The sequence below is a fragment of the Lagopus muta genome, chromosome 6 (genome assembly GCF_023343835.1).
Source record: "Lagopus muta isolate bLagMut1 chromosome 6, bLagMut1 primary, whole genome shotgun sequence".
NCBI classification, from domain to species: Eukaryota; Metazoa; Chordata; class Aves; order Galliformes; family Phasianidae; genus Lagopus; species Lagopus muta.
This window is the reverse complement of record NC_064438.1, coordinates 48,536,739-48,558,362: the sequence shown is the minus strand read 5'-3', so window position 1 is coordinate 48,558,362 and position 21,624 is coordinate 48,536,739. Positions and strand designations below refer to the sequence as shown.

The 21,624-nt window shown below is 38.5% G+C and overlaps 1 protein-coding gene across 5 annotated transcripts in view; it reads left to right on the top strand.

The window, feature by feature from the left end:
- Window positions 1-21,310, top strand: part of BEGAIN (brain enriched guanylate kinase associated) — a 139,616-nt gene extending 118,306 nt beyond the window's left edge. For 4 of the 5 annotated variants that reach the window (XM_048947389.1, XM_048947386.1, XM_048947388.1 and 1 more), the window contains 4 exons: window positions 12,370-12,477; window positions 15,960-16,043; window positions 19,021-19,068; window positions 19,188-21,310. In XM_048947389.1, coding sequence (XP_048803346.1) covers window positions 12,370-12,477; window positions 15,960-16,043; window positions 19,021-19,068; window positions 19,188-20,561 — 1,614 coding nt within the window. In that variant the 3' untranslated portion in view covers window positions 20,562-21,310. The remainder of the gene's footprint in view (window positions 1-12,369; window positions 12,478-15,959; window positions 16,044-19,020; window positions 19,069-19,187) is intronic. The other variant, XM_048947387.1, reaches the window with a different exon arrangement.
- Window positions 21,311-21,624: the final 314 nt, after the last annotated feature.

Below are 21,624 nucleotides of genomic sequence, written 5' to 3'. Positions count from 1 at the left end.
AGTCCTAAAACCATTGGCTGAGCCATGCCAAGGGTAGAATAGGGTAAATGGAGTTCATACAAAGAAGAAAGTGATTAGTTACAAGTTTCAGCTACTGGAAAATTAAATCACAGGAATATACATAATGGAATCTAGCATGTTTTTATGGGAAAAAAAAAATGTTTTAAAAAAACAGCATACTTTCTTTAGCAAAGTCAGTTATATAGATATATTCAGACTTCAGTAAGAAAGTGCAAGTACCACTTATATGATTCTCATTAAAAAATGATGCACATGCAATGTGCAATATTGATACTGCATGATGCGATATCAAAAACAGTCAGTAGGTCAGCTGCAAAATGATTGGAAGCCACCTCAAAGAATTAGCAGGCACCAGGGTATTTTTGTTATAAAAATAAGTATGTTCAGAGTCATCAGGACAGCTCAGTACAGTTCTTAGGATTAATCAATGTTTCAGCCGAGTCCTAAAAATAAACATGTAATTATTGTTGGTAAAATGAATTAAGAAAGATTTGCAACATTGTTAAATAGTGATAAGTAAATCACTCAGAATAACTGGTAACTTTCATTCATAAGTTGTATCTATTCAGTCAAAATATATTTCCCATTAAAAGCAAGAAGCATACATTCTTTGGAGATGTTCATATCCAAACAAGAGGGAAGGTGGAAGGAAGAGGCCTCACTATGGAAAGCAGTAACAGGAAAAGACAGTGACTGTAAGTCAGACTGGTTAAAAACTTTAACACCAGCTCCCAGCAGCAAGCCATGACAAAGGTGACAAACATAGCATTTGTATCATCACATAAATAGTGCACTGAGTAGAATGATGGTTTTTCCACATCAGACAAGGGGAAATCCAGCTTCACTGAATGAATTTCAGATATATAAATCTTTTACAGGGTGTTGAAAGTCATTCAAGTTGACTGACAGCTTAAGACTGAGAAGCAAAGAGGCTTGTTCAGCAAGTTACTGAAGGAGCCCACTTGTTTAGCGTGATAAAGAAACACTGATTTGTATCACTGTCTTCACAAGAAGGAAATACTAAGTATCAGACCGCTTTCAATCTGACAAAACAACAATAACAGGAACACTTGGGAAGGAGACCTCTTCTAAGGAGGGAGACAGGCATCTGCACATGCAGGGGCGCAGATCTGCTGATTTCCCTGGAAGTAGCACATGCTTAATTTGTAGAGGTTTTCTCATCAAAACTTATATGGCAACAGGTCACTTCCCATCAGTTTTATGTCATGCTAGGCACATAATCCCTTCACATGGCTCTTCCCTGGGGCAGTTACAGATCCAGAGAATTGCTCCAGTCATGAACTATTGGGAAATTTGGATCCAACTCTCATCTCTGCTAAATGGGATTTGTATGGCTAGTTTCATGTGTCTAAAAATTAGATGTCTATTTAGCAAGTAAACATCTGAATCATTTTTACCCTCAGCAAACTCCAACAGCCAGAAACAGGCACCTTTGGAGAGCTATTCTCTGGCCACCCTCAAAATAATCAGTATACAATGAGGAACTCACTCATGCTTTGAAGAAATCTCTGAGCTGACTGATGGAAGCCAGGCAGGTGACTGGCTTGTGCTTGGACTTACAAATAAGGGAAGGCTTGCCTTAGCCGCTCCTAAAGAGTAAACTATTATTTGTTAGCTGCTGTGAAAATAATACCTTAGCGGCTTAATATTATTAGGAACCATGTGAATAGCTATGATAAATGCTATTGAAAAATCACGGCGTTCAAATTTTTGCAAAGCACTATAGTGAAAGAAAGCTTAATCTTGAGATAATACAGGAAAATACTCAGACTGTGAGCTAAATTTCTGGATGCCACATGGAAATACTGAAGATACTGACTCTCCATGTACTCTTAATGGCAAATAATGTTATAACCTCTCTTCTGAAACAAAGGTTGTCTTTTTTCCTCATTTTAAGTGCTTCTTTGTCATCAGTCTGTCTTGTAGTATGGAAATAAAGTTTTCTCAGCACAGCTGGACAGATCTGATAAAGAAGGATTTTATCAATGAGGACTGTGGAGTTACAGTATAATGCAAAATAGTTAAGGAGGCAGTTCTAGCCTCCTTATGAAATTCTATGAAATTCTAGCATAGCTCTGAACTGGCAGAGAGAACAGTAAAGCCAATTCAAGTCAGACATTAGATCCATGTGGAAATCCACTCACGACATGAGAAAAAGATGTGACATTTCTTTTGACTGAAAAGTAGAGCTTTTCTTGTCTATACAATCTCTGAAGACAATTATTTGAAGGACCACCCTGACTAGCAATACAAAGCACATACAGTAGTGAGTTTCCTGTCTGCTTGTAGGAGCAGATCCTTCCATAAAGATGTATCCTTATTTTATTTTCTTTGGATTTTATCCCAGCACTTACACGGGGAGGAAATGTTGCACTTCCTTTATGGTAAAGCTTAATCTGTATACTGAGTGATCTGAGTGATCCAGTCTGCAACCTCTCTTTATATAAGTACAGCTTGTTCCTGAAACACTCAGCAGCAAAAACAGCGGCCCTGCTATGACGATCAAACGTGACTATACCCAGCAAAGCCTTGTGTGGCCACACCATGCAGCCAACTTCAGCCTGCTGCTCCTGCACAAGCCTGCAAGGTTTATCAGCAATTCTGAAAAGCCAACAATAAACTCATTTCAAAAAGCGCTACAAAAACCACCACCAAAACTGCGGTGGTTTGTGCAGAAGGCTGCATCAGGAAGCAGATGAGACTTGAATAACACATTAGCTGGGTTGGAAGCAAAATTCTGTCTTTGCTCAAGCGAGTTACATAATGACTTTTTTCTCTTTCAGATTTTTTTCAAACTAGTTATTTAATATAGTCATTATGCTTGGTTTTGGCAGTTTGAATTGGACTTGTGCCAAAAAGGCACAGTTTAGCAGGGTGTGAGGTTGGATATTTGAACAGAGCATCTTACTTCAATTTCCCTTGCTCTGCCTTGAAAAGAGATTAAGGGGATTTTCTCACAGTGTTATTAAGGAGCTGAGATCGATTGGGAAAAAATAATTAAATTGCTTTATCCAGTGTGATATTTTGCATAGTAAATAGCAAAGATATTTTTAATAAAAATGGATGAGCTGATTCACACAGAAAATACTCAAGTACATTATGGTTTTTCCCTGTATTGTACTCACAATTTTTTGCCCAGCTTAACAAATCTTTCCGATCAATTTTCCATTTCAATAAGAACAAGAGCTCTAAATGTGAACTGGGATATTCAAGAGAAAGAAGCCAGAAGCCTAGATGCTAACAACAGGAGTAAGACCAATATCCTGATTACCCTGAAGTCTGCTCAGAGAGGACAAGCACTGCAAGGAAGGCAGAGCAGCCCACAACACCCTGATCTGTGCCAGCCAGCTATCAAATAGTAGTGCTTGAGTGCAAAGCTGAGTCTGCACAAGCGTCATAGAATCATAGAAAAATCAAGTTGGAAGAGACCCATAAAGATCATTGAGTCTAACACCTGGCTCCACACAAGAATAGGTCTTGAGCAACTGAACTCTAGTAGAAAACTACAGAAGAAAATTCAATCTTGCTACAGTAGTGCAATCAGTCAGAGCAAGCTTTTGTGACAGGAAAATATGTTAATTCCCAAAAGAGAGCATTTAGCTAAACAGTTATTTTAACACTGTAATTACATTCATTTTTCTTTTAGCTATCTAATTAATCAGAAAAAAAATACCAAAGGTGACAGGAAATTTGAATTTAAAAATTCCTAGAGCAGAACGAAGTATGGAAGAGCAAAGTATCATTAATAGTCTAACCTTACTTTTATTTGGCTGGGAAATTGTCGCTGCTTAGGTAGTTAATTCCAACTGGAATGTATTTGCATACTAAAATTATTAGCAACTAATACAAATGAATACAAGATTCCAAATCCAGAATTCCCCATTTGCTTTCCTAGGCCATTTTACTTCTTTACTTGGAGAAATTAATGCATTTTTTTCTTTCTGGTCCATTTAAGTAGAGCCCAAGCAGCAACCTGTTTCCAGCAATTCCTCCGCTGCCACAGATGAATTTGTGTGGCTAGAAATTTGAGTGCTAAATAGTCAGTCAGTAGAGTGACAATGGTGAACTTTACCAAGCACAGTATGAAGTAATGGTACTCCTCATTTTATATCAGTTCACATAATATTTTTTTTTCTTTGCAAGATGTTAATTTATTTTTATCACTAATAGCTCAGCTGAAACTGATTATACAAGAATTATATAATTATTTTTATAATCTGCTAGATAAAATTACAAAATAACAATAAAATAAAAAGCTAAACTATGATAGCATAAAATCTAGACCTTTTCTGAGGCAAACCTGGCCTTGTACAGTTGTTGCTTCCTTTTTACTATGTGTTCATCATAAGAAGGGCCTGTTGTGTTGGAATGATCTTGTTGCCACTATCTTCTCTGAGCGGAAGAACTCCAGCATGACATTGATTTTTTGCAATAGGTAAGGCCTCAGGGATAGGATTCATCATCAACATACTTTCTCTGACCTCCCCAGGAAAGTGAGAATATTAAAATCCTTAATATCCATCAATTCATCTCTGAAGAATACAACCTTGCCTGTGCCCTTGGCAGCATAAATACAGAAAATCACTTTCAATAATTAGCTACTATACCATAGAATAAATACAATGAATTAGTCATTACTCTTTACCATAATATAACAGCATTCCTAAAAGCCAGTCTGAAGAGGATTTAAGACAAGAATGAATGTTCTGGGGATTACTGTGGTGGGAAGCAAAGATGAGGCAGAGTCACATTCTGAAGTGTAGTCAGGATGCTGCCACAGACTGCTTAAGTCCCAGCAGTCTCCTGTCACTTTGGTTGTAACTTGGCAAAAAACTACATAATAAATTAGCAAAACATTTGAATCTTTTTCTCTAGTTGTTTGTAACAATGTACATTCTTAAACTTTGGTTTCAGTGAGTCTATAGGTGAACAACTCTTTTGGATACGTATTTTTGTGTTAAAACAAGATTGTTATGCAAAGAAGTAAAATGGAAAATGCCAGAGAGAGACATCAAATGAGCTACAAAGCAGTCGCAGAATCATTAAGATTGGAAAAGACCTCTGAGATCATCTAGTCCAACTTTCAACCCATCCCTACTGCACCCAATAACATGTCTCCCAGTGCCACGCTTATCCTTTTCTTGAAAGCCTCCAGGGATGGTGATTTCACCACCTCCCTGTGAAGCCTGTTCCAACAATATTCAGTATTGAAACCTATTCCCCAAGGTTCTTGTCGTAACTGGCTTCAGCTAGCACAGTTTCCTCGTTTATTGAAAATTCTGTGACCATTCTTACTTCTTGTTCTTGTGTTGTCAGCTCAGGACTTTTATTACAGTTTCTGCCCATGGGTGCAAGTGAGTGTGAGTAGTGATGTCTATAGCTAGGCTCTGAGCTCACATGTAAAACCACACAGCTCCAAAGCATTCATAAATGCACACACACACAAACCCGTTATCTGTCATAACAAGAAGATCTGCAGAGCAGAAACTAGCATGCAGCAAAGCTTAAGAACATGAATTGCTGCAGAGAATATCCAATCATGTCTGCAAATCTAAGCCATATTTTGCCTTTTTATGAGTCAATTGATAAAACATATGTTATGCATATGGTCTATGGGGAAGCTTGGTAAATAGAACAGATGTTAACTTTAAGAGTAAGAATAAGAGAAAAAAAAAAAAGCTTTTTCATGATTATTCCTCATTCTTGTTTCACTTACTTTGTTGGATGTGCCTCTGAAGTAATCACCCCACCAACATCCCAGTTTCCATTTTAGATTCTGCCAGCAGGCTAAGAGGTCCCTTGTTTCATACACTTAATTTTAAAGTTGTGCCTTGACTAACAGGAAGTGTGATAAACCTGGATGGGAGGAAGAGTTCAGATAAGCTTGAACTAAGCACACTAAGCACCCTCTGCAGCTATGAAAAGCTTCCACATCTGGTGGGACAGACTATTGCGTGCTCTTCTAGCCTGCAGTTCTCAATGGGATGAGTGCTTTTCTGTCTCACCACAACATAAGAGATGCACTGGCAGATTCTATAAAGTAAATTCATCCTCCCTCATTACTGAAATACTGCCACTGAATAATCACTGTGAATGCACAGAGCATCTGAGTGCCCTTTCTTTGTGACAAATAACACATTCTCATTTCACATCCCTCATTATTAGTGTAGTTATTAGTGATTATTAGATGCTGCTGCACTGACTCCGGAAGACATGCATTCACATGCACCAAGACTAACCTGAGGTCTCTTTGAAATCTTGACATATTCAACACATACATATTCACTATTTTATTAGGACCTAGGGATGTATTAACTGCATATTAAATCCTCTTTGCATAATAAAAACATTTGTCTCTATGGCAGATGTCATAACATGCTAATAATAGAATGTGAAAATATCAAATACCTTAAAAGAGCAAATTCTTTTTTCTATCACGTCAGTCATATGAGGCATGGTGGCCATAATTTCTCACAACTCTCACAGAAATCACAGAATGGCCAAGATCAGGAAGGACCTCTTGGTCCATCTTCTCCAGCCCCTTCTCAAGCAGGGATACCCACAGCAGGGTGCCCAGGAATACCTGGTGGTTTTTGGAGGTCTCCGAGGAGGAGATTCTTCTTTCTCTCCGGGCAGCCTGTGCCAGCACTGTCAGTAAGTAAGTACATTTACAGTAAAATAAATAAGTGCTTCCTGATGTTTCAGATAGAAACTCCAATGTTTCAGTTTGTCCCTATTGCATCTCATCCTATTTCTGGGCACACCTGAAAAGAGCTTGGATCTCCTTGTATATTTATGCATAAAGATGAATTCCCTCCTGAGACATCTGCAGGTTGAACAGGCCCAGCGCTCAGCCTTTCCTCGCATGTGAGGTACTCCAGGTCCTTAATCATCTTTGTAGCCCTTAGCTAGGTTCCCTCCAGGGGCGCCAGGTCTCTCCTGGACTGAGGACCCATAACTGGACACAGCTGGCATGATCTGTGCTGAGCAGAGGGAAGGATCACCTTTTTGATTTGCTCACAACCCTGGATAACACTAGCCGTTTTTTGCAGCAAGGGCACATTGCTGATCCATGTTCAGCTTGATGCCTACAAGAAACCCAGGTCCTTTCTGCAGAGCTGCTTCCAGCTGGGATCCCCTCCACCATGTCCTGATGCCTATTATTGTTCCTCCTTCATATACTTTGCTTTGTTGGACTTCATGAGCCCATTTTTCCCAACTGGATGGCAAAACAGTCCTCTGGGGTATCAGCCTCTCCTAACAGTTCTACGCCTCACAAGCTGCTGGTTGTTTTTTTGTCACTGTTGGTGTTGTTTTATGTTTTGTGGGTGTTTTGTTTTTATAGAATGATTCCAATGGGATTATAGAGTGTGGTTATAAAAAGGTATCAAAAAGATCACGGCTGGTGCTTGGTGAAAAAACACTGAGAAAACAATGTTACTCTGGTCTAAGAAGGTGGGAAATTTCCAATGTGTAAGGGAAAAGAATGGAAGGGGAGAGTGAAAGGGAGAGAAAAAAGTTCTGCCTGTATTCCACATAAAAACCTTGCAGGAAACATCCATCCTTCAATGTCAAGACCCTACGGATAGGATAACTGTGCCACTTTAGTGGTATTTGTAACAAAACATGTCTCTGCCTCTGTCATTCAGGTGTTACTTATTAAGAGGCATTTCTGAAGGAATGCTGCTGGCCAGCCTTCTTATTTGATCACTGCTTTGACTACTTATTCTCAGGATAGCACTGAAATGCTATCCAATGAAATGTTCTTTACAGGAACACCAAGAACAGATTTACTTTGCCATGTTTGAAAAGGCTGACATGTCCATAGAGCAGTACTGCTCATTTGCAAAACTGAGACTGATTGCTAAAGGTCTGTACACATACCAAAGCTCCCACAGGAACAGCAAAGGAGACAGCAAATATCCTGGCCCTGATCAAGAGGCTGACATCACTATACTGCAAAACATTCTGCCACTGAAATACAGGAGAGCACTGAAGGGATACTAAAACACTACCAATGAGACAACCAGTTTTATCGCATCTTATCCATTTGTGCTAAAGGACTGCAGCTGGAGCTTTTGCTTTCCAGATCTGGTAATACACGCACACACACACACACAAAAAAAAAAAAAAAAAAAAAAAAAAAAAGCCACAGGAAAATCCTTCAATTTGTCCAGAATATGATTATCTATTAAGTATTTCATGTTCTTTCGTCCTATCAAAACTCCTTTCACCCCACTTACACCATTAATAACAGATACAGAGACCAGACAGTAAGGGTTTTTAAAGTCACACCTTACATTTCTTCCGGATCTCTGTTTATATGAGGGGTATTTCAACTCTGATGTATACAAACTAAAGGAAAAACAAAGTTTTGGGAGATCTTTGTAAATTGTGGGATGGGCAATTAACAATCACATGAAATTTAACAAGAGCAAGTGCCAGATTCTACCCCTTGGACAACCCTAGCTATCCATGCAGACTGAGTAACAAGAGGTTGAAGGGCAGCTCTGCAGAAAGGGATCTGGGTTTCTGGCTGATAGCAAGTTTAATCTGAGCCAGCAATGTGCCCCCTGGCAGCCCAAAGGGCCAACCATACCCTCAGTGCTGCCACTGGGTGAGAGGAGGGGTTGTCCCACTCTGCTCAGTGCTGTGTGGCCTCACTGGTGGTTATGTCAGGTGGGGATTGGGGAAAAGCTCTGCCTCAGAGGATGGTGGACAGGGAACAGTCTGCTCAGGGTAGTGGGCATGGCCCCGAGCAGCTGGAGTTTAAGAAGCATTCTGACAGTGCACTCAGACATATGGTTTGGATTTGGGATGGTGCTGTGTGGAGCCAAGGGTTGGACTCAATGATCCTTACATGCCCCTTCCACCTCAGAACAGTTTATAGTTATATCATTTGATCCTTTTGGAAAAAGCAAGTACCTCAAGAAGGATCTGAGCAGGAAGCAGCAAGGCTCATGCTAAACACGGGTCAGGAGCAAAAGCCATGAGCTTTTGATTCCTCAACATCAATATCAGAGCTGTGCACTGCTGGAGCCACCCAGCAGTATAAATTTGGTCTGACTCAGACGTGGGCACATGACTGCAGTTCTGGTGAATTAGTCACTGTGCACTGTACTCTCTTATGCTGGCTCTGTGCTGGGGAGAAGGCCAGGGCAAGATGCACCAAGCTGACTCAACAAAAATTTCTGAACAAAGACCCAAAGCATTTTGGATCACACTTCAGGAGTCCTCAGCCCAGCTGCAAGCTATTGGCATCTCAATAACCCCATTAACTTGATCTGTTCCTGAGTTTTAGGAGGCAGGTTGCTAGCACCTGCAGAATAGACAGCAGTGCCAAAACAGAGAGGAGAGGTCACCAGCACTGCAGCATCTAACAGCTAGCATCCAACAGCAAGCATCTAACAGCTGCCAGGCACAAAGGTCTGCAGAAGGTGGTTATAAGTAAAATAAGCATCTCCATTTGTAACATATAATCATAGCATTGATATCATGATTCCCATCCTCCTTCCATCCCACTCTATCACTTATCCTCATTGCTGGAAAAATGACTGTCAGGCTGTAAATGAAAAGCTCTAAGTTGCAGCTCCCAGTAGTTCTTTCAATGCAGTGATCCAACACTACCATGCCATATCTGCCAGCTGCACTGTGTTTGGGGAATCTCAGGTTGGTGATCTCAGGGTTAAGCCTCTGTGTCATTGCTGTCTCAGGTGCACCACTGTAACCACACTGGATGAAGCCCTGAACTTTCAAAGTTGGGGACACCAGGACACAAAGTATGTGGTCAATGTGCCAAATCCTTTCAGGGTTCTGTTCATTATTAAGCTACCTCATTTTGCTGCAGTATGATGTACTCCTTGCTTATGTCAACAGCACTTTTAAGAGAAAGTTGCTAACACACACTGGTGGAGAGCACTGGAGCAGCCATTCTTTCTCATCCCCCTCCTCCACAGCACTACTGAGCTAGCTGTGATTTGGTGTCTATCTCCTGACACAGAGAATATACATTTGAACAGAGATGAATTCAACAAATATATATATACATATATATATACACACACACACACAGACATACATATACATATACATGTATACATATACTTTTTTTTTTAAATGATATTCAGTCAGGTACAAATTCTGGAAGAAGTTAGCCCGAAAGCTTCAGAAACTGAAATAAAATGAAACCATAATTCAGTCAATTCAGTATTATGTAGTGCAGTGAAAAAACACTGTTTCCAAAGCCTGAATCTGCTGCCTTTTTATGAGTTCTGTCTGTGCTGGAGCCTTTAAATCCTCAAATAGACAATCTTGCCTGAATAGTAAAATATTAAGCCAGGTAAAGTTTGGTTTGGTTAGACAAGAGCAACACTCATTGAAATCAGACATAGAGCAAAAGGAGGCCCTACAGACCATCTGCCCTGGCACTGACAACAACTTTAATTAAATGATTGATAAAATCTTCAATACAAAGAGTTATTTGGAAGATTAACTCCATACTCAGTGGACCTGGACCCCTTAAAAGCATGAAACAACTCAGAAAACAGAACATACATCTTTTTCCAAAGTATTTAGGTACCTGGAGGTGCCAGTATAGCTCTTATCTACCTCATTACACAGCTAAATACATTTGTAACTGTAATCTCCAGTCACTCTCAAAGTTTTAGAGGTGCACAGATGTCTAGGAGGTTTACAAAGTGCCTAGCTATTTAGTTCTCATTAAAACCAGTGATAGTTAGGGCTTCATGTAAAACCACATCTATCTGCCTAATTAAAAAATTAGCATCTAAAACATCATGCACCTTGTTCAAACCAGTGAGGCTAGAGCTCCTGCGAGTTCTCCAAGCTATGCTTTAGTTTTCAGTGACAGTCCCCAGACAACCTGCAGGAGCACTGGTGAGGTGGTCAGAGAGCTTGGCAAAAGGAGAAATTTGAGCCTGAATCAGCCTCCAGGCGCAGATTGTCCCTAGAAAATAGGAGCATTAAAATAGGGTGACATTAAAAATGTTATTAAAATAAGTTAGGCCAGACCTTCACAACAACACATCAGTCATATCTCCACTGTTTATAGCAAGCTATGGGCTCACTTAGACCATTTTAGAAAACATTTTTCTTTAAACAGCAGCTTAAGATGAGTTGCCACTTCTAATTTAATCACTCTTCTTTAATGTATCTTGGTGCTTTGCATCTAGATAATTAACTTTGATATTCATTTGGTGACTTCGAGGCACAAACTCCTGTTGCTGTCAACTGTCTGACAAGACAGAGCATGCGCTGATAGAAGACCTTCATGTGACCCTGGCAATATTGCATTTTGGAAATTTCAGTAGCTAATATGATCAGCCTGCTGGAGAAAAGCTTTCATAAGTTACTCCAACGATTTGAAAATGGAAATTGTGACTGCAAATTTGTCACTGGAGTGATTTCCTAGAACGAAACAGATGTACACTGAAGTTTACCTAATTTCTGTTCACATCGTACTGCTCCTTTCTAAAACAATCCTTTAGAAAACTGGCAAACCTTTTATTGTGGTCTTGCACAGCAGTTGCCTTGATCCCAGGCAGGACACACAGAAGTTACCATACATTTTAAAAGTAATGTAAGTCTAATAGCCTAATAGCCAATAAACAAATGATCATTACAAAATATTTTTATATTTTATATATGAAATATAAATAAAATATTTTTTAGGTATGAGGTGGCATAACAAATACAGCAATACAAAGATGGGACAGAAGGGGAGGGCCAAATTCTTTGCCTTTATAATGAAAGGTTACATTCTACTGGTAACAAGATTAAATTGGTGAGCAGCAAAAAGTTTGAATCAGATTCTTATTATCCCACACTGGGTCACCTTCTGCTAGCACATGCTCTAACCCTGGAATCAGTCAAACATTCGCCTCAAGAAATGAACACACAGGACTTCTAAAACAGTCAGGATAGTCAAGAGAAAAAAGAATTGGCTCAGACACAGCTACTTTCCTTTTTAAATACTGTTCTTCCATGTCATTGAGTATGGGAGCTAATGGCATAACTTAAACATTCTTGAAGCAAAAGTCAAGAGCAGCCCAAGCCCCTTCGAGGTAAGAAACTGGAGTATAGTGAATGAGAAACAGCTGAATCTCAACTGAATCCTTTTTCATAGGCTAGCTAAAGTGTTCCATGGTGCTGCTTAGTGTGAGATTAACAGAACATAGCAAAAAAAGTAGAAATAAAGATGTATTGATGTGTTGCACTTTTCCTTAAGTTTGAGAATGAGATCAAGATTTGAGTGTTTGAAATATTTTGACAGTGGAAAAAATACTGACTACTCCATTTTCTACACAGGGTCAACATTACGAAGAAGAAAAGCGGGCTTTGAGCCATGAAATAATTGCACTTAATAATCACTTAATTGAGGCCAAGGTGACAATAGATAAGTTGTCAGAAGACAATGTAAGTATTTAATTATGAATATATCTTGAGACTATGCTCACTAATAAATTACGCTATACACTTCCTATGCAATTATAGGAATTTCTCATTGCTTACATTAAATGTAACTGCCACCTCTATGGTTAAAATCCTTATCTGATGCTCCTGCCATTTTGTAATTATGACTGTTCTCTGATTACAGAAACTTCACTGATTATTTTTCCCTTGTCTAACCTAAAACTGATGAAAAATTTATTCCAAGAATAAATTAGTTTACCATAGGTTCCAATATAGCAGACTGGTAGAAGCATCTTCAGACATAAAGTGTGGACGTGTCTTCATTGCAGATTCTTCACAAAGCCTGTAGGCACAGGATAGAATCCTCCATTTCCCACAGTTTCTGTGATCTTTTAGTCTTTGCTCATTGACATGGAATGCGAGCTCTATGATTCATAGGTAGGACTGATGCAGCCTGGTTACTCAGATAGTCAGGTTTTCCCCAGCAATGGTTCACACTTTCCCTTTCTCTGTGTGAAATTAAATAGGGAATGTATTTTGTGATTATCATCTTGCATCTCATTAAAGATTACAGGAACCATGCATGTGTTCTGCAATTGGCAACAAAACTCATGAAAATCCTTCCATGACCAAACCTAACAAAGTCAGCAAAGAAATATTTAGTTCATTATTTTGTCATTCTTAGACACTTAGTTAAAAAAAAAAAAAAAAAAAAAAAAAAACAGAAAAATCACCTACAGAAGATGTTTTTGTTATTGCTCATTCTTCAACATACTACATACTCTCTTCCCATATTTCGTATGAAACTCCTAATCATAGCAGAAGGCAGCTGATCCCATTAATTGTTGATGTGAATTATAATAAATTCATTAACCGCGTTCCAGGTGGAAACAGAGTTCACAATCTGATCTCCTTTTACAGAAACTGTGTTGGAACAGCCATTGCTTCATAGCTCTAATATCTATAGCTAAATGAACCTGATAAATGCAATGGGCTAAATTTAGGTTCAAGAAGCACGAATTTAAGTCTGGACTAATTCCAGCTGAAATCAGTAGAGTTATTTCAAATTTGGAAATGGAAAGAAAAAAAAAATGGAAAGATGGAAAGAATGGAAAGAAAAATGGAAAGAAACAGGGAAGCTTTCCCAATATCTATTAATGCATTTACTATTACTTCATGAAGTCAGACTTATGTCTACATTTGAAGAATTTTCAATATTGATAGTTTTTAAAAGGTAGCTCAGACTGATCCAGAATAGAGTGTACTCTTCCTCAAAGACAGAATTATTGTGAAACACGGTGATTATTATTTTACAGCCCAGGAACATAAAAAAAAGCAGTACTACTTCTTCACAATTCATCTCAATTCACAGCAAAAAATTCTGCCCTTCGATATGCAGCATCATTAATGAAAGTAAAATTCCAGTGTTCAAAATAAAGAACTACAAAACAGTCATTTAAAATCATGCAAGAATAGACTGTGTCAAAGTGAATACTCCATTCTGAGGAGAACATGCATTTTTCTTGCCAATATTTCTTCCTCCTCCAGCTTCCTCCAACCATATTTCCCCCTGTCCCTTTGATGGACATGTAAAATTATACTTTTTGATGCAAAAATATATTTTGGATCATGAAAAAGCTTTTGGAATTTAGTGTTGATTACTGTTCTAGATGCCATAGATGTGGCTCATCACCACCTAGGTAAATAGGCATAAAGTCACTCCAGCCACACAGCATGTCACTGCATACTGAGAACACAGTACTGAGAACTAGTTGGATGTGGCACATCCAACTAGTAAGAAATTTTTTGTAGTAATTTTTGAAGTAGCTAAAAATAGAATCAGCAATGCTTTTCGTACTCCATGGCAACCGCTTCACAGAAACAGAGCCTCGCTGCTTTCAAAGAAAGGATTCAATTCTGGAATGACTTCATTATCGCGTGGAGGACTTGTCTATGCTATACATTGTACAGCAAAACTGTATGTGCTTAATGTAACACATCAGAACCAAGCACACATGCAACAGATTTTGCTTCCAAATTAAATTCTTGGATTCCTAGTATTTGCATCTGTTTTCAGGAATAAAGATAGCGTGTACCAACATGAAATGTAAGAGTTACATAAATGAAATCTATCTCTTCTGTAAATTTAAGGTAGAAAACATCATGTACAGAGCTCACACAGACACAGATGCACAGACACCTATATAAAAGTATTTAAGGACCCTTAAAGAAAAAGGTATAAATCAACTAATGATCACAGATAAAGTACTTTTACGGGCCACATGCCTCATGGACTCCCAGCAACACCTTGTTGAACACCTTATTACAGAATACCTTTAAACAGAGGGAATTTCCACTTTTCCTTTTAACAGAAACCTATCAGTTTTTACAGAAACAAGTGGAACGGTAAAACTCTGCATGTGTCGATATAAGATTAGCAGCAGAAGAAACTCAAATAATTTTGATATTCAACATTTTTTCCTTACAAATCTGTTCTTGTTTTCACAGATTAATAATAGTGGCCGAAGTGGTCAATGTTTTTTCGTTTATCTAATTGCCACACATGAAGTCGATTTGGAAGTCAGCTTAGTTTTTAACGGCACCTTGAGCAAAAGCAACATTTAATTCTTACCTACAAGGACCCAAAGATAATGGTTGAAGGATAAAGTTACAGTCATATGTCTTAAACTAAATTAACATGAAAAATGAGCTGAGGGCACATCTCTGTACAGAATTTTCCCATTAAACAGGCTGTGGGAACCATTCAATACAAATTAGTCCAAGCATCATGTTTAAATTCTCTTTTTCTCTTTCTGAAATTCTCACGATAGTTTCTGACCCAATAAAAAAATGATGTTCTGTAGCACAGTATGTTTGTAGTGAAATTTAAGTCATATTCTAGAAGATAAGTGGAGAGCCAAGAACCAGCAAGAAAATTTCATGAGGAGACAAAGGATATTTAAAACAAAAAAAAACAAAAAGCAATATGTATGAATATGAATTTCTCCCACAGTCTCTTAAGACTTTTTCAGCAGTTTTTCTAAAGTAGTATCTCAGTGCTGATCTGCATAACACTCAGTAAAAAAATCATCTGCTCTTCAATTTTCTTTCTGCTTAAAATATTATGTTTATTTTCACCCTCATAGTTCTATGCATGTTAAAAGTACAAAGCCAAGATCCTAATGGTAAGTATTCATCTTCTGAAATGCAGATAACTGCTGCATAGCTACAGTGTTTAATGTTTAATTTTTGGTAATTTATCAACCCTCACAGAGCAAAGGAACAAACTTCTCAACATCACACAAGAAATACAGAATCTTAATGTGTTTAGAAGTTGAAGTATGCTCCAAACTTCCCCAGAGTCCAACTCTGAAACATTTATCAGGCATGGGTGAAAGCCACAAGTTTGCAAACTTGAAAAAAAAAAAAAAAAAAGGCTATTTTTTTTCTTTTTTTTTTCCTATTTTGTGTGTGTGTTTCTCCAGGAGCTCTATAGGAAGGACTGCAATTTAGCTGCTCAATTGCTCCAGTGCAGCAAGAATTACGAGAGGGCACATAAACTTTCTGAGGTAATGTGACTAAACCTGATGAATATTTGAAGAAATAAATATTGTATGGAAAACTGGCTGTTTTATCACTTCCAGAATTTGTTTGCCCCTTAGGCTTTGATTTATTTCTCTTTTTTTTTTTTTTTTTTTTTTTCTCCACCCTTTAAGCAGCCCTGGGGGTTTTGTGCACCTGCTGCTATTCTGTGTAGCAGGGGAGGTGCTGACAAAATCAGTCAGTAATGGAACTTGAAGATACTCTCTGCTATCCAATACAATGCTTCTCTGCTGAACGTGTTAAATAGTAAAGGCTTTCACAAAACCAAAGTGGTGAGAAATCTAGGCTGCAAAATATTGGGGTTTGTGGAAGGAGTGGGGACATAATAGGATACAATCAATTTTCTTCGTCAAGTTATTTTCCAGTCCAGTTAATTCTAAACCTGAATCTTAAAACAGACTGGCAAACATCTTTTCTAAAGCAACCATAGCACTGCTAATTGAATTCCAAGGTATAAACTTTAATTAATATTCTTGACTTCCAAGGAAACTGACATGAGAAAGAGACTCCTTAAAGGGGAGGCAAATGTGTCAATCAACAAGGCAGTCTTTGGAGATGCAGGATCCTCCTCAAAGCAATAACACCTTCCTCATGTATATTGGTTTGTTGAAGGTCACAGAGGAAAAACCTTCCCTTGATCACTCTCATCAGGTAACTCATCCCCAAGAACGGCCCCTTTTGTGCAATTCTGTGACAGAATGATGCAAAACCAAATGTCAGCCATTTCTAAGCCACTAGACTGAATAACTAGACAAATCTGACAAGGACTGATCAACATTCTTTCATCACATGGACAATGTGATGTCACATGTCCTCTATCTGAAGCAAAACTTCCAAATTTACCAATATTCCGATCCCATTCTTTTTCCTAATGGCTGACTTCATTTAACATTTCATATCTAGGAGTCATCATTACATTACTCATACCAAAAGCCTCCTACCTATTAGTAAGAATTAGGATCACAAAGGTATTTAGCAGCTCTCTCACAGAGAGCCATCACAAACTGGAATCTCCCCACAATTTCACAGACTATTATACACTTAATGAAATGGGCAGTCTTCACTCTCAACTCAGAGTATTTATCAATATACTGAGTGTAAACATTGTCACAGTCAATAAATTCCTCACAAGCACAAATATTGCCACAAAAAGTGCTGCATGTTACCAAGAAACCTGAACTACTGAACAAAATATTAATGACAGCAATATAGTTTTTGTATTTCCAGCTTCCACTACAGTAAGAAAAATATTATTTATTTTAATAATTTTCCAAATATAAATAATGTATACAAAATAGACCCAATAGTTGTGTTAAAGGAAACTAAATATTAGCTGCCATATACAGCAATTTCACATTAAATGAACTATATTTCTTCTCGCTTTCATGGCTATTTACATCAGCCTTATTTATTTACTGTTTATTCAATCTTTTTTGCATCTGTACTTACTATGACTAATATTTCTGTTTGCCAGCAGATTGGCAATCTTATACTCTTTATTTCCAGTGGAAGATGTATGAGCTAATTATCAACATAATGATTAATCCAATATATCATAGAAAAAAACACTCATCCTACTCCGCAGTAACAAGAATGTCATTTCACAATATATCATATTCCAAATACACTGAATTTGGGGCATTAAAATATCTTCAAGCATTTAGTTAAAATAGAACTTATATACCATGTGAGATCACTAGAAGCGGTAGACAACTTGAATTCTTCTTGCCTAAAGAGAGGCGCAGAGGGCAACCGTCTCAATATTTTTAGGGCTGTCTCCTCTAAAGAAACAAAGTTAAGGAGTGTGTTTGAAAGTTGTGGCTAAAAGTGTAACCACTGGTTATTTGGTAAAGAGAAACTTGATTTCTACATAAAAGAAAAGGTTAGATCTGAGAAGATTCCAATCAACAATTCAGGGGCTATTTTCTTAAGTGGCATAAACCAGTATAGATATCGAAGTAGCTAACCCAAAAAGTTACTAACCCAGATACAAACTTAGCCCAAACATGAGCTCCGTGGACATTCAGCAAGAACTGTGTCAGCTGTTGTGCAGCACTCTTTATGAAGGATCAGCGGTGGAGATTTTATATATATATATATATATATATATATGCCTGTATTACATTTAAATATTTATAATTTAAATATTACACTATTATTGTACACAGCCTGTACAATGCTTGGCTGTGTAGGATTTACCTGCTGGGTTTTTTGAGATACAAAAGTGTATCTCAAATCACTACAAAGTGTTCTGTCCCAGAACATTTCTCCAGAAATGGTCAGTCTTTGATGCACAACAGATTTGTTGAATAATTTTGAGTCATTCGCCAAAGGAGTCATAATGCATCTTTGGGTCATAGCTCTTATTTTAGCTGGTGTAGTAAGAAACCCAAAAAGAAGCCAACAGCAGCTCTGGCAGAGGAGGTTTATGAGGTTTGTCCATCTGACAAGTAGTGGTCCAATTGCTGGGACAAGGTAGCTGTTCATTTGCTTCTTTTCCCAGCACAGAAGCACTCTTGTCATAGCAAGAAGTACCGTTGCTTTCAGTGAAACCAACTTTCCCATCTCTTCAAATAACATCACTTATAAAATGTGACACCGAAGGGCAGGAGCCAATTTGGCAGTGGGCTGGAGGCAAGAGGAGCACAAAGAAGGCCGTAAGAACTAAATATATATAATCTCTTCTTCTTTCCTCATCTCAGCAGAGAGCTCCACACCCCATCTTCAAATCACACACATTGACAGACTGTCTGGAAAGTGTTGCTGTAGGCTCTAATTCCCTACGTGCCTTTTTAAGGTGGTTGTTTACTATGTTGTTTAGATTGTTTTGATCCAGCTAGAATTAATTTGGAAGGAATCATCTCAGTTTCATAAGAGAAGCAGATAAACACTTCTAAATGCTAAGTAAATAAATGAAATTCATCTGATTACATTTGTTTTCAGAAATGCACAGAGACTGTGGCCTTCACATTAGTCAAAGAACCATATCTGGTGAGCTACATAATATCATAAACTGCACTCATATGTCAATGCTGCATAAACCCAAACAGATACCAGTACTGATATGCATCCTTTTCTCCTATCCCCTCTGCTATCTCTTTATGTTACAGTTGCCATCTGACTTTCAGGAAAGAGTCAGCATCCATCTGGAAAAACATGGGTGCAGCCTTTCTGTCCCCTTGTGCCGCACATCTTACGCTGATACCATACCCACCTGTGTCATCGCCAAAGTACTGGAGAAACCAGATCCAAACAGCTTGTCTTCACACTTGTCAAGCCCCTCTACAAGGGATCTCAATTTTCAGGACTCTGCTGGAAAACTCGGGCAGAGGCCTCAGTACAAGTCAGACATCTACTGCAGCGACACCGCTCTGTACTGCCCCGAGGAGAGGAGGAGGGAGAGGAGACCGAGTGTGGACACACAAGTGAAAGACGTGGGGTTCCTGCGGTCCCAGAACTCTACAGACAGTACTGTTGAAGAAGATGGCTTCCATTCCAGCTTCTCTCATGAAGCCTTCCCAGAGTACATTACCTCTTTGCCGACCTCCAGCTCCTATTCTAGCTTCAGCGTCACATCTGAAGAGAAGGAGAACGCCCAAGCCAACACTATGACAGCCTCCCAGCAAGCAATCTACATGAGCAACCGAGATGAACTGTTCGAAAGAAAGTCACCTGCAGGTTACGAGCATCAGGGAAGCCCAAGGTTTGCCAAGTCAAAACCTGCACAGCACATGGAGCTTGCTGATGACAACGAGAACTCCCCCACGTTTACTCGGACTCTGCCTCCTTATGCAAACGAACCTTTTCATTTCTCAGCCATAGCACCACAGCAGGCTTTAGCAAATCAAAAAATGAGGAATGAGTGCAGGAGCACCAATCTTTCAGAAGAAGACTTACCTGGGCGATGGAGGCAGTTGAGTGTGGAGGACATTGGTGCATACTCTTACAGGAACACTGGCAGGCTATCACCCTGCAGCTTTTCAGAGCAGTATTACAGCAGCCCTATGAAAACAGGAGACAGTCGAACAAGTCCCATCTATGCTAGTTACAAAGCAGATAGCTGCTCAGAGGGAGATGATATCTGCCAAAGCAGACTTGTGGATTCTTGCTTCCTAAGAACAGACAGTGGCCTGAACATTGACATCAGCACTAGCTGTAAACAGGACAAGCTGCCCACTTACAAAACAAAAGAATTAAGAGACCAAAAAAATGAAAGGATCACTGTCCAGTTATGCAGTAGCAAAAACATCGAAAATAGCCCGGTGTTGAAAAGAGAATATGTGGATGTGAGCCCCAACAGCTCTGCAGAGTCCCTCAATCACAGTTCGATAGAGGCTTCAGAAATCCACCAGTCTTCCATGGAGCAAGGAAGCCATTCGAGTATTCACAGCAAACAGCAGCAGTTTCAGCGGACTGGGAGTACTGGTTTGAGCCGGAAGGACAGCCTTACAAAAGCACAACTATATGGAACCCTTCTGAATTAGGCATCTTCCAGAACTGCAATAAGACCACAAGTGAAGGAAAGCAAACCACGTTTGATACTTCTTGTGAGCGTAAGGTTTAAGAAATGGATTATAAAATATATATTCATAATGGTACTATATGTTTGAAATGAAATCTCTCCAAAAATGTTATACAGCACTTTTCACTTAACATCCTTTCCACATGGGAGACCGTTCCCTCCCCTCTTTTATAAACCTGAAATATTTTTATAAACAAAATGGTATTTATTAGACTATCCTAAGATATTTGAGCAGAATTCTTTTCCCTTCAAGCAAGTTTCTTATTTATTTTTGTGCATGAGGCCATCTGTGCCTAAACTCCTGGAGGAAAAGGGTAAAATCATGATGATGGAAGTGAGAAAAAAAAAAAAAAAAAAAAAAAAAAAAAAATCAATCCACCTGATAAAATACCATAAACTTCATGTGAAAAAAAAAAAGCAAAACTGAAAAGAATGGTGAATTTGAAAAAGTATATTTTCTAAAAAGAATGGAATTGTATCTTAAATTATTTCATACAAATGTATTTATGAGTGACTAATGTATGCACAAAGTGATACCAATATTTTGTTCTTTTAATCCACTGTGTTTCTGCTTTCCTATTTTTCCTTGTATACTACCTCAAAAGTAATTGAGGGTTTCTTTGTCACGTTTTCTGTAGGCTTGCATTTATATTGTCTAAAATGCATGCAGTGTCATAATTAATACTGTATTTTGCATTACTTAATAAAAGACACCAGTGGAGATATTTTGTTGGGTTCTTTATCCTTTGTTAAAACATACCCTGGACAACAGTGTGTTCTGGATATTAACAGTCCAGTAAACGTTAATGAAAAAAGCTCCTACTTATGTTGCTCTCCAAAGGATCTGTCTAAACCACAGAGCAATGGTTCTCAGCCTTTGGCTCCTGGAATTGTAAGGACTGCTTCTCATCAGCCTTGGAAGGTAAACAAAGAAAACAAACCAGTTGTCAATAGCTTTAAATTCACTGGGAAAGGCTCTCCATATTCTAAAGAAACTTGGAAACTGTGTAAAAGTTGTGACAAAA